General features: G+C 46.6%; 1 protein-coding gene across 4 annotated transcripts; it reads right to left on the reverse strand.

Annotated features, from left to right (window-relative positions):
• Window positions 1-1,019: 1,019 nt before the first annotated feature.
• DPM2 (dolichyl-phosphate mannosyltransferase subunit 2, regulatory) lies at window positions 1,020-6,709 on the reverse strand. 4 transcript variants are annotated; one of them, XR_014507090.1, is made up of 4 exons: window positions 6,258-6,399; window positions 5,527-5,616; window positions 3,446-4,400; window positions 1,020-3,076 (listed from the first exon to the last, which is right to left on the reverse strand). XR_014507090.1 is itself a non-coding variant. In XM_083423219.1 (4 exons), exons 1-4 carry the CDS (start codon window positions 6,601-6,603, stop codon window positions 2,873-2,875), a joined length of 255 nt encoding a protein of 84 aa, XP_083279345.1. In that variant the 5' UTR covers window positions 6,604-6,708; the 3' UTR covers window positions 1,160-2,872. The 4 variants fall into 4 exon arrangements, 2 of the variants coding, with proteins under 2 accessions (XP_083279345.1, XP_083279346.1); XR_014507091.1 differs by lacking the exon at window positions 6,258-6,399 and adding an exon at window positions 6,601-6,709 and having other exon boundaries at window positions 1,160-3,076; XM_083423219.1 differs by lacking the exon at window positions 6,258-6,399 and adding an exon at window positions 6,601-6,708 and having other exon boundaries at window positions 1,160-2,931; window positions 4,298-4,400.
• Between the last annotated feature and the right edge of the window lie 4,652 nt (window positions 6,710-11,361).

Genomic DNA, 11,361 nt, shown 5'->3' on the forward strand with positions numbered 1-11,361 from the left:
AGAGATTTTATTTTTTGGTAGATTTACAAAAAAGAATGCACGCCCCAATAAATAAATTTTACAAAGGGGCAAGATCAGATGCACAAAGCATTTCTTTATATTTTTAAAAAAAAATCAAAACTTTGATTGAAAAGTGTGGAACAAATAATGGGAAGACGTGTAAGCACCCTGCAATCAAAGGTGGGTTAATAGAAGATGAATTCTCCATGTCATATAACTGCCCTGTAAATAAATAAAAATGAATGCTCAATAAAGACCAGGTTTTGGGTCACATTCACACCATACATTCAGACCATGTGACTCCCACCCCTCCCCCGGGGGAATCCTAGGAATTGCAGTTTGTTAAGGATGCTATGACTTGCAGCTCTGTGGTGGATGAACTACGGTTCTTTGAGGGAAGCCATGTGCTTAATATATGGTTTTAAACGTAAGATGTGGATGTGACCCCATAGCCCAACCACCACATAAGCTTCATGCAAGCAAATCAGGATGAAGGCTGAATAAACAGGGCTTCTGGAGGAACATCCGGACTGGAACATCATCTGTCTTATGCCAGGTCAGACTGTCTATAACCAGCCCAGTCTTCTCTCTTCTGCCTCTTCAGGACTTCAGAGAGAGACCACCCCCTGCTTCTTTTCATTGGAGACACCAGATTTTGAACCTCTTCCCCACTCCTCACTCACCACCAACCACAATGGTTTTTTGTTTGAGGAAGGCAGGGGTGGTGCGTCCCATTTCGCTGCCTGAGGTAAAACGGGAAGATGCTACCTGAGGTAAAACGGGAAAGGGCCAGCTGAGGCGAAACAGGAAGGTGCCACTCCACCCCTGCCAAAATATGGCCCTATAAAGCGGGGGGAAATAAAGAAAAGAGATGGAGCCTGCAAAACTGTACCCATGGAAGAAACTAGCACATACTTTATTACTAGAGCTGCTGGGGATTACTCCACCCCTGCCAAAATATGGCCCTATAAAGCGGGGGGAAATAAAGAAAAGAGATGGAGCCTGCAAAACTGTACCCATGGAAGAAACTAGCACATACTTTATTACCAGAGCTGCTGGGGATTACAGGGCAAGAGCCTGGGGAGACAATTCTGAGGAGGAGAGTCTCCAATACATACATAGGCAGAGGAAATAATAGCAATAACAAAAACTAGAAGAAGAGGGGCCATTAACTGTTTATTCTGATAAGCTCAATACACTTTGGTCAGGAAACCTGTTTTCAGCTCAAAGAGCCATACAGAGGGTTGTCCAACGCTAGTCCTATTTCACAGTAGACCCACTAAAATGAATGGGGCTAAATTAGTCATCCCCAATCATTTCAATGGGTCAACGCCGGAGTAGGACTGGATTGGATATTCTTTTGCACTGCTTTTCGGGCACTGCTTCCAGCTTTTCCTCTCCTCTTTCTCTTTTTAATGTTCAAAAGACAGGGTGGTTTCAAAAAAGGTTCTTCCTGCTTGCGAATCCCCATGCTGTGAGTGGAACCATCAACCCCCCTCAGTGTTTATACCTCCATTTAACAGATGTGCAGTCTGAGCCCCAGCTAGTGGGTTAACTTTCCCCGCCTCTGGGTTAATAAAATTACAAAGCTGAATTAATACTCCAGGACAACAAAAGCGGGCTCTTGTGTGCTTATTGAACTCCTTAAAAACCAGGCCAGCCAGGCAGCCTCAGACAAGCTCTAAGTCAGGGTAAGGAATCTGTGGCCCTCCAACCATTGGAGGACTCCAACTCCCATCAGCCTCAGTCAGAACAGCCAATGCTTAGGGATGATGGAAGTTGGGAGTCGAACAGCAACCCTGGCAGGGCCATAACTGCACACATACAAACATGCCACAGCTGTAAGCAAAGCTCTGCTCTCATGTGGGACCTGCTTACTCATCAGACAACTCTGGGTCAGCACAGCAGTAAGAGTGCCGGTTTCAGCTATATGACCCTGCTTCAAAAGTCAGGCTGTCCAAATGCTGCCAGTAAACATGTGGAAGTGTTCCTAGGAGCTCTTTTGCAATTTTGACAAGGAGCTCGCAGGATGCAGCAGATCTGCCCAGGGCTTCACAGTGACGGCAGGACACTGTACTAGGGGAGGCCGAACTAAAGGAAAACACGGTCCAAAGAGCTGAAAGGGGAGTGAGATTGTTGGTGACAGAGAGATGGAACTGAAGGAGGTGGAGGAGGCAGGGGAAGAGGAAAAAGTGTGTCAACAAAAAGAGGTTGCAGTGCAACCAGAGGTAGCCAATATGGCACCTTGCAGCTGCTGTTGCGACTCTAGCTCCCATTAGGCCCCAGTGGTTCAGGGATGGAAGGAGATGTAGCCTAACAACATCTGGAAGGGCCACAGGTTCTCCATCTGTACTCCAAGACATCCCCTACAGCATTTCAGAGATGGAGGAAGACCTCTGTTTGGACAAAGGCCTCCCTTCCTGAGAAGGGATGGGGAACCTGGTGCCCTTCAGTCGCAACCACTGGATGGCCAATGGTTATGGGATGATGGGGGTGAGTGTGACAACATCTGAAGAGCATCTTGCTGGCTACCCCAGATTTAGGCTCTTTACTGGGGTAGCCAAGAGGACATTGGGGCACTGATCTAAGTATTCCAAAAGGCTGGAACAGAGCAGCATTGCTTGTGGTGCCTCTGGCTTTGAGTCCCTTTGGTCCATACCCAGACTGGGACATAGCTGATGAGGGTAGCAGCCAAGTCCCTCTGCCCTTCCTAGCATCTGCTGCTGGTGACTGCTAGTTATTGTGGGCTGGGCCGCCCCAGAAAATGTGTTGCTGTTCAGTAAAAATGATTTGGTGGAAAAAAACCCACACACGTTGCTGCTGTCAAAAGTGCCTGCAGGATTTCCTGTGTCCTCCTTCCTTCTTGCCACCTTCATGCAGATTTCTTCGCAGTCTTCCGGTTCTTCCATGTGATGGTGGCTATGAACGTTCCTAGCGAAACACAAAGGGAGGGAAATCTGTTTTAAGGCACTGCTGTGCTGCCCTGAGCAACGTCAGACTCTCGGCCATCAAGTTATTTAAGAAACAAAGCTGTTGTACGGCAATAGAACCATTGGTGCATTGGAAGAACTCTTCTCTATTTACAGTGGTGCCCCGCAAGACGAATGCCTCGCAAGACGGAAAACCCGCAAGACGAAAGGGTTTTCCGTTTGCAGAGGCACTTCGCAAGACGAAATTCCCTATGGGCTTGCTTCGCAAGACGAAAAATGACGAAAAAAATTGAATTTTTTTTCCGCTCCAAAACCCCTTATTTTGAATCGCTAAGCTGCTAAAAGCATTTTAGCAGCAAAACCGCTAATCTCCCAAGCGTTAAAAAGCCGTTTTTAGCCCTTAAAATGTCAATAGCGCTAATAGCGCTACTCCGTCAATGGGCTTGCTTCACAAGACGAAAAAACCGCAAGACGAAAAGACCTGCGGAACGGATTCTTTTCATCTTGCGAGGCACCACTGTATCAAAGTGAGGAAGGAACCTCATTTCCTCGCCCCCTAGGCTTTACATTGCGCATTTCAGGTTATGTGAAAGGAAGAACAGGCAACACAAATAAGACAGGTTCTGCTGAGAAGCCAGTTCCATCAGGCACCTCCGTCGAGCGATTGTCATCTTCCAGCAACTATTCCATCAGGCTGCCGCAGAGGGAAAGAAGGTAAGTGGGGCTACTCCATTGGCCTGCAAAGAGACCAGCAATTTCTGACTCCTTTCCTTGAACAGTTTCCCATTCCAGTCGGTTTTGGGGAGGTACTGCCCAAGCAGGATTACTGCCCCCTGCTTTCTTCAGGGTTTGGGTACACCAAACAGTTTCTAGTAAGAACTTGCTGGCATGCCTGAACCAGACAGGATTTAACTCTCCGGTCACCAGCTGATGTGCTATTCAATCCTGCTTTCTGCAGCCGTGTCCCTACCTGCCCCACTACTGATCTCACACGCGACGTCAGGTGTGGGGCAAGTGGGCATTGGTTGGGGCTCGTGGGCAAAATGGGGAGGCTGGATGTTTCCCACCCCTGAACTACTACCTGTGTTTGTTTTAATCTCCTCATTCCTTCTGTGACATGCCTTTTAGATTGTTGGCTGGTGCTGATGGAAGCTGTAGTGCAATGAGATCGGGAGGCTTGCCCCCCCCCCCATTATTATTTTTTACAGCTTTTACATTTTGTATCATTTGCTGGCCAGAGAGTGTTAATTATTGGGCAGTACACACATATTATGAATCAATACAGAGATTTCTTGCTAAGTCCTTATCACAAGTTTCCATCTGTAAAAAAACAAAACACAACATGAAGACCTGGAGATATGACTTACCTATAAAGAGCAGCAACACAAGCCCCGCAACTATAGGGATGATCACCGAATACTCTCGTGGCAAAAAATACTTGTGAATCAGGTGGTCAATTTCAATGAAGGGCTGAAGGAACAGGTACATATGTCAGTGAGTGCAAATGAGGAAATGTTTCTGTGCCTGTACCCTCAGCAGCAGACCAGATTCCAACACCCCTCCACCTTTTTGAACAGAGATTTTGTGAAAGTCAAAGGGACCACAAACTCAATGGTTAGGGAGCTCACGCTTTGCATCTGGAATTTCCTGGATTCAACCCCTGAAACCTCCAGTAAATAGGACCACAGAGTGGGCGACTGGAAAGACTTTCCTACAGAAGTTCTGTAGCTAAGTGGCAGAACATCTGCTTGAAATGCAAAAGGCCACAAGTTCAATCGTCAGCATCTCCTTGTAGGGCTGGAAAAGTCCCCAATCTAAAATCTGGGGACCCACTGCTGGTCAGTGTTGACAATACTGAGCTAGATGGGCTATTTGTGTGACTTTGAATAAGGCAGCTTCTTATGTTACTCTTTGGGAAGTTTGTGGCTCAGTGTTGGAGAATCTGCTTGGCATGCAAAAGGTCCCAGGTTCAATCTCCAGCATCTCTTGGTAAGACAGGGGGAAATCCCTGTCCAAAACCTTGGGAGAGCTGCTATGACGATTGTGCTGCAATTGAATTTGCAAGAACCGGTGTTGTGCCATGGTTCAAGTGAGACTAGGGAGTCGGATTTAAACCCACACTCAGTCACAGTGCTAACTAAGTGCTGCTGGTTCAGTCACTATTGCTCAGCCTAACCTGCCTCACAGGCTTGTTGCGAGGATAAGCTGGGGACGGGGAGAATATTACAGAGCACCTTGAGCTCCTTAGAGCAAAAGTAGAGAACCGTTTTCAGCACAGGGGCAACATTCCCACCTGACCATCCTAAGAGGCACATGCTAATGTTGGGTGGGACCAGAGGCAAAAGTGGGCCAATCAAAGAATGTAACATTTCACCCTTATACGGCAGGCTAATTTCTGCGCACACACCTCTCTACCTTCCATTCAGGCAGGTGACGGGTGAGCTCGGGGGGGGGGCAGTTCCGAGGGCCAAATAGAAAGGCCTTAAGGGCCACATTTCATCCCCAGAACTCAGTTTTCCTACCCTTGCCTTGGAGGAAAGGCTGGGTATAAATGTACTAAAATAAGATTTTTTAAAAACAATAATAAATAACATACCAGAATGATAATCCAGACAGTATAGTAAGCAAAGAGAATGAGACTGAAGGCTACCAAGCCATACCCAACCAACTGGTCAGTAGCAGTGGCCTAAAACAAAGCCAGAAGTAGAAGAAAAATTAGGGTCGTCTCAATGAAAGGCAGTCAAGATATAACATAAACCAACATATACGCCGTTTACTCAACATCCAAGTGGTTTACAAAACACAATGTAAAACATTTGTTAACAAAATACAGATAAAAAGCAAACATTACAGACAAGCTCACATAAAATGTTACAAAAATATGAACAAAATCAGAAATTTTAATGTTATGCTATTTGTGCTAGGGTTTTTTGGGCAGGGCGTTGAAATGATTGATTTTTTTTACTAATTTAAACTGTTCAAAATTATTGTTATATTGTTAGAATTGTATATTATTTTAACTCCGTGCAAACAACCCAGAGGACTTTTTTAAAACAACAACAACAACAACCTTTGCTTCTTTTCTTTAAGTAAACGATTTTCAAAAAAGAGTAGATTGCATTAAAGAATTAATATATTGAAACCCAATACTTGACGTTATGCTGTACAGTGAAAACAGATCAAACCAATGTATTGTTCCACAGTTGTCCGTGAGAATCGACCCATATCGTATAACGAGGTCCAAACCCCACGGCCCAGCCCCCACCCCCCAAGGGCAGTGCGGTGTTCTTTTCATAAAACTTATGTGCCCTATCATCGTGTGACAACCATGCTTCGGAGAGGTCCTGAGAAAGGTCCCTTCGAGAGCGCTGCTCCCTGGCTGAGCTACAGATGATTCTACCAGCCTTTCTCAACCTGTGGGTCCCCAGATGTTGTCGGACTACAACTCCCATCATCCCTAGCTAGCAAGGCCAGAGCTCGGGGATGATGGGAGTTGTAGTCCAACAACATCTGGGGACCCACAGGTTGAGAACCACAAGAAAACAAATAAGGGAGGCGGCCGCACCTGCAACGCCCAGCTCCCCGGTATGAGTCCCAACGAAAGAGAGGCAGCAAAACGCCCTTTCCCCGCAGCGAGACCCTCAACCAGCGGGGAGGGAAAGGGACTCACCATAGTAAGCGCGGCTAGTCCGGTCTCTCCCTTTCCAAGGCGGGTTGACGGGTTCACTTCCGGCCAGGCTGTCCAACCAGAACTCAGGACGTAATACAAGCGCCGGAAGAGAGCACCCAACCATAGAGATAGGAAAAGAAGGAAAGGCTATACTAGCAAGTGACTTTCGGGAACGTCGAAACCTCACCATAGACTTATTGAATAAATAGACGGAAGCACGGAAGCCATATTTTTATTTTTCGAAAGAATATTTATTTCATTCTAACTGACAGGCTGTTCACATTACCAGTGGAGGGAGCTGTAACAGGGGAGGAGGGGGAAAGTGTCCCTGCCCCTCCCCCCAAAAGCAACAAGAACAGGGACCATCGAAGAAAAAGCCCTTTCCCAAGCACATACTGTTTTTGTGTGAAATGTTCAGTTTTGTTGGCCATTTGCAGTGCAGTCCTGCAAATGTCTTCCCAGAAGTAAAACCCTGATTAGTTGAATGGGGCTTTCTGTCCTGTAAGTGAGCCTGGACCTTAGGGAGCTTCCTTACACCCAGTCAGCTCCACCTCTCTTTCAAATCAGAACCAGTGAAAGCAGTGAAGGTCCTGTGTGAGTGTCTGAAGGAGGTTGGAGAATGGATGGCGGCTAACAGATTGAGGTTGAATCCTGACAAGACAGAAGTACTGTTTCGGGGAGACAGGCTGGTGGGTATGGAGGACTCCCTGGTCCTGTTTATCAGCTCCATCTGGTACACAGGCTGAGACCCACCTGCCCGCAGACTATCTCGCCAGAGTGGTGCATGCTCTGGTTATCTCCCGCTTGGACTACTGCCATGCGCTCTACATGGGGCTACCTTTGAAGGTGACCCAGAAACTACAACTAATCCAGAATGCGGCAGCTAGACTGGTGATTGGGAGACCACATAACACCAGTCCTGAAAGACCTACATTGGCTCCCAGTACATTTCCAGGCACAATTCAAAGTGTTGGTGCTGACTTTTAAAGCCCTCAATGGCCTTGGGCCAGAATACCTGAAGGAGTGTCTCCACCCCCATCGTTCAGCCCAGACACTGAGGTCCAGCGCCGAGGGCCTTCAGGCAGTTCCACCACTGTGAGAAGTGAGGTTACAAGGAACCAGGCAGAGGGCCTTCTCGGTAGTGGTGCCCACCCTGTGGAACACCCTTCCATCAGATGTCCAGGAAATAAACAACTATGTGACTTTTAAAAGATATGAAGGCAGCCCTGTTTAGGGAAGTTTTTAATGTTTTGTTGGAAGCTACCCAGGGCTTCAGGCAGGGGAATTTCCCCAGCCCTCCCTGGAGATGCTGGGAGTGAACCTTCTGCATTTAAAGCAGATGTTCTGTCACCACCAATGTCTCACTCACACCCTATACATTTAAAGCACTCTTAATGCTGCTTTCACAGATGGTCATGGAGACTACCAGGAACTGTAAATTCTTCAGGTTGCTGGGAATTGAAACTCCACATGGTCAGCACCCTCAACAAACTAAATTTCCCAGGATTCCAATGACTCCATCTCATTCTTCCTCAATAAATCATCCTCCCCATTGCCTTGCAGTCCAAGCCCTCCAGTTGTTCACCCATGCTCTAGGCCTCCAGATGTGCTCCTGGTGGTTGTAGCATCTTGCCAGGCAGGGCTCCTGCCTCGCATAGAGTTGCTTTTCTCCCCAAGGAAGCTTCTCATGCATTTTGCTCGCAGGTGCTTCCCTTCAGCGAACTGCTGGCCCTGTTGTTGCTCCATTTGGTCAAGCCACTGGCTTTGCTGCTCCATCAGCAAGTTGAACTGCTCCAGGAGTATTTTTTGTTTTCTCCCTCCATTTTGACTTCAGCCACACTTTGTTCTCAGGCCTTTTTCCACTAGGGAACACAGATTCTGCTGCTGACACGACCATTAAAGTGGCATAACAGTGCTTTTTAGTGTATAGCGTGAATGTGACCTGAGTTATGACCCATCTCCTCTGGGAATGTAGCCAACCTGCCAACAACAACCCTGGACGCTATTGCAGATATATTGTGCGCACCACTTCTCTTCCTGATTTGAGCACTGGAACACATTGCTGAGTTCGTCCCCACCTTTCCCTGCCACTCCCTGCATCCCCCCCTCTGCCTCAGCCAACTTGTAAATAGTGTGCAATACAACTAGACTACATTGTAGGGTTGTTTCAGCCCAATGCCCAACGTAATATATCCAGGAAGACCTGCACGGCACAGCTGTCATCACCCACTCTCCCCTGGACCCAGGCTTCTCCAATATGCAATATGTAATTTTCATTATGGATGTTTATGTTATTTTTGTCCTCTGTTGTTGTTGTTTAGTCGTTCAGTCGTGTCCGACTCTTCGTGACCCCATGGACCAGAGCACGCCAGGCACCCCTGTCTTCCACTGCCTCCCGCAGTTTGGTCAAATTCATGCTGGTAGCTTCGAGAAAACTATCCAACCATCTTGTCCTCTGTCGTCCCCTTCTCCTTGTGCCCTCCATCTTTCCCAACATCAGGGTCTTTTCCAGTGAGTCTTCTCTTCTCATGAGGTGGCCAAAGTATTGGAGCCTCAGCTTCACGATCTGTCCTTCCAGTGAGCACTCAGGGCTGATTTCCTTAAGAATGGATGCGTTTGATCTTCTTGCAGTCCATGGGTCTCTCAAGAGTTTCCTCCAGCACCATAATTCAAAAGCGTCAATTCTTCAGCGATCAGCCTTCTTTATGGTCCAGCTCTCACTTCCATACATCACTACTGGGAAAACCATAGCTTTTACTATACGGACCTTTGTTGGCAAGGTGATGTCTCTACTTTTTAAAATGCTTTTTAAAAAATAATAATTTTTTTTTAAAGCATTTAAAAAAAAAAATTTGTCCTCTATAAACCTCTAAAAGGAGCCGTATTTTGCACCTGAATGGTTTTGTATATAAATTAAACAGAAATAACGAAATTTGCATGGGATGTATATTGGTGAAGAGTGGTGGGCAACTTTTTCTGTTGAGGGCCACATTTTCTCAGGGTTAACCTATCTTATTTGGTGGGGTGGGGCCACCCCATTTTCTTTCTCATTCAGTCACTTTTTCCTCCATGTTTCAATCACCATTTCCTCCATTAAATTAAGCCAAGGCCTTAATTGCACCTGAGAGCTGCAGGTTGCCAACCCCCATTTTACTTGAGCAACAACTGAATCAGAGCAGAAAGCTCCTCTCTTTGCTACCGTTTATTTGGTGATGGAGAGGGCACATGGGTGCTCAATTGCCAGCTTTGTTAAATGGGATTTCCACACCGATTCCTAGCAGCAGCTTTCAATTCCTCTCCAGTGTCGGGGGGCATTTAAAAATGGCTTCTCTATTATTATTTTTTAAAATAATTTTTATTACATTTTCAATTTTTTATAATCACAATATCCATACATAAATCAATAAGCTCAAACATCACTCTATCCGAGCATCTACTAAAAATGGCTTCTCAGTGTGAACCAGGAAATGTCATACATGGAAAATGAGATGGTTCTTTTTATTTTTTGGCTATGCCACTATCAGTGAGTGCCTGTCACTCTAACCCAGAGTTTTCCAAACTTTTCATGTTGGTGACACACTTTTTAGACATGCATCATTTCTCAACACAGTAATTCAGTTTTACTAGTAAACCAGAGGTTAAACTAACCCCTTTCCAGCCCCGGGAGGAGCATGGGGAGCGTTCACACGTCACACTAACGTGTCACAACATGCAGTTTGGAAAGCTCTACTCTAACCTTTAGGATCCGTTTTTATTGTTCCAACCCAGTTATTTTATCAAACAGATATTTCTGGCTATGAGAGCGACATCGGAGAGTGCCAGCCGTGTCGTGCTCTGTGACCCAGTGTCCTGCTGCTTGCACCTTGATGCAAGCTGACAATCTCGGACAATCTGCGGGTCTACGAGACAGTCCTCCCCCACCCTGGGGGGTCTGCCAGGGATAATTACCCCCCACATCAGCCCTGAATTACTGGCACGACTGCGATCCGATCGTATGGGAGACAGCCATTTCCCACCGCCGGAAACAGGAAGCCCACCACATCCTTTTCTTAGTGCTTACAGACTGTTTAATTACCATATTTTTTGCTCTATGACTCACCTTTTCCCTCCTATAAAGTAAGGGGAAATGTGTGTGCGTCTTATGGAGCGAATGCAGGATGCGCAGCTATGCCAGAAGCCAGAACAGCAAGAGGGGTTGCTGCTTTCACTGCGCAGCGATCCCTCTTGCTGTTCTGGCTTCTGAGATTCAGAATTTTTTTTTTCTTGTTTTCCTCCTCCAAAAACTAGGTGCGTCTTATGGTCTGGTGCGTCTTATAGAGCGGAAAATACGGTATGTGTTTTAGGACCTTTACTGATATCAATATCAAGCTCACCAGTTGGTAGTTACGTGGGTCTTCCCCCCCCTTTTGAAAATGGGAGCATTTGCCCACCTCGTCTGCAGGGACCTCACCCGTTCTCCCAAGAGTTCTCAAAGATTATAGACAGAGGCTCTGAGATTACATCCACAACCTCCTTTGTGATTTCCCTTTTCTTCCATTTCTTATGCATGCCCTTCTTAAATTTCACCTCAACTGCAAGCTCCTTATGCAGCCACACTGGTTTCCTTATATGCCTCCCACTTTTCTTTCTTGTTGGGAATTGTCTGCATTTGGGCCTTCAATATTTCACCTTTTAAGAAAGTACTGTCTACTGTGCACCTCCCCCCCCCCCCCGAGTTGGGGAACATCAGGACCAGGGCGGAATGCAACCCTCCAGGCCTCC

Source organism: Podarcis tiliguerta, assembly GCF_965153285.1.
Source record: "Podarcis tiliguerta genome assembly, chromosome: Z".
Classification (NCBI taxonomy): Eukaryota; Metazoa; Chordata; class Lepidosauria; order Squamata; family Lacertidae; genus Podarcis; species Podarcis tiliguerta.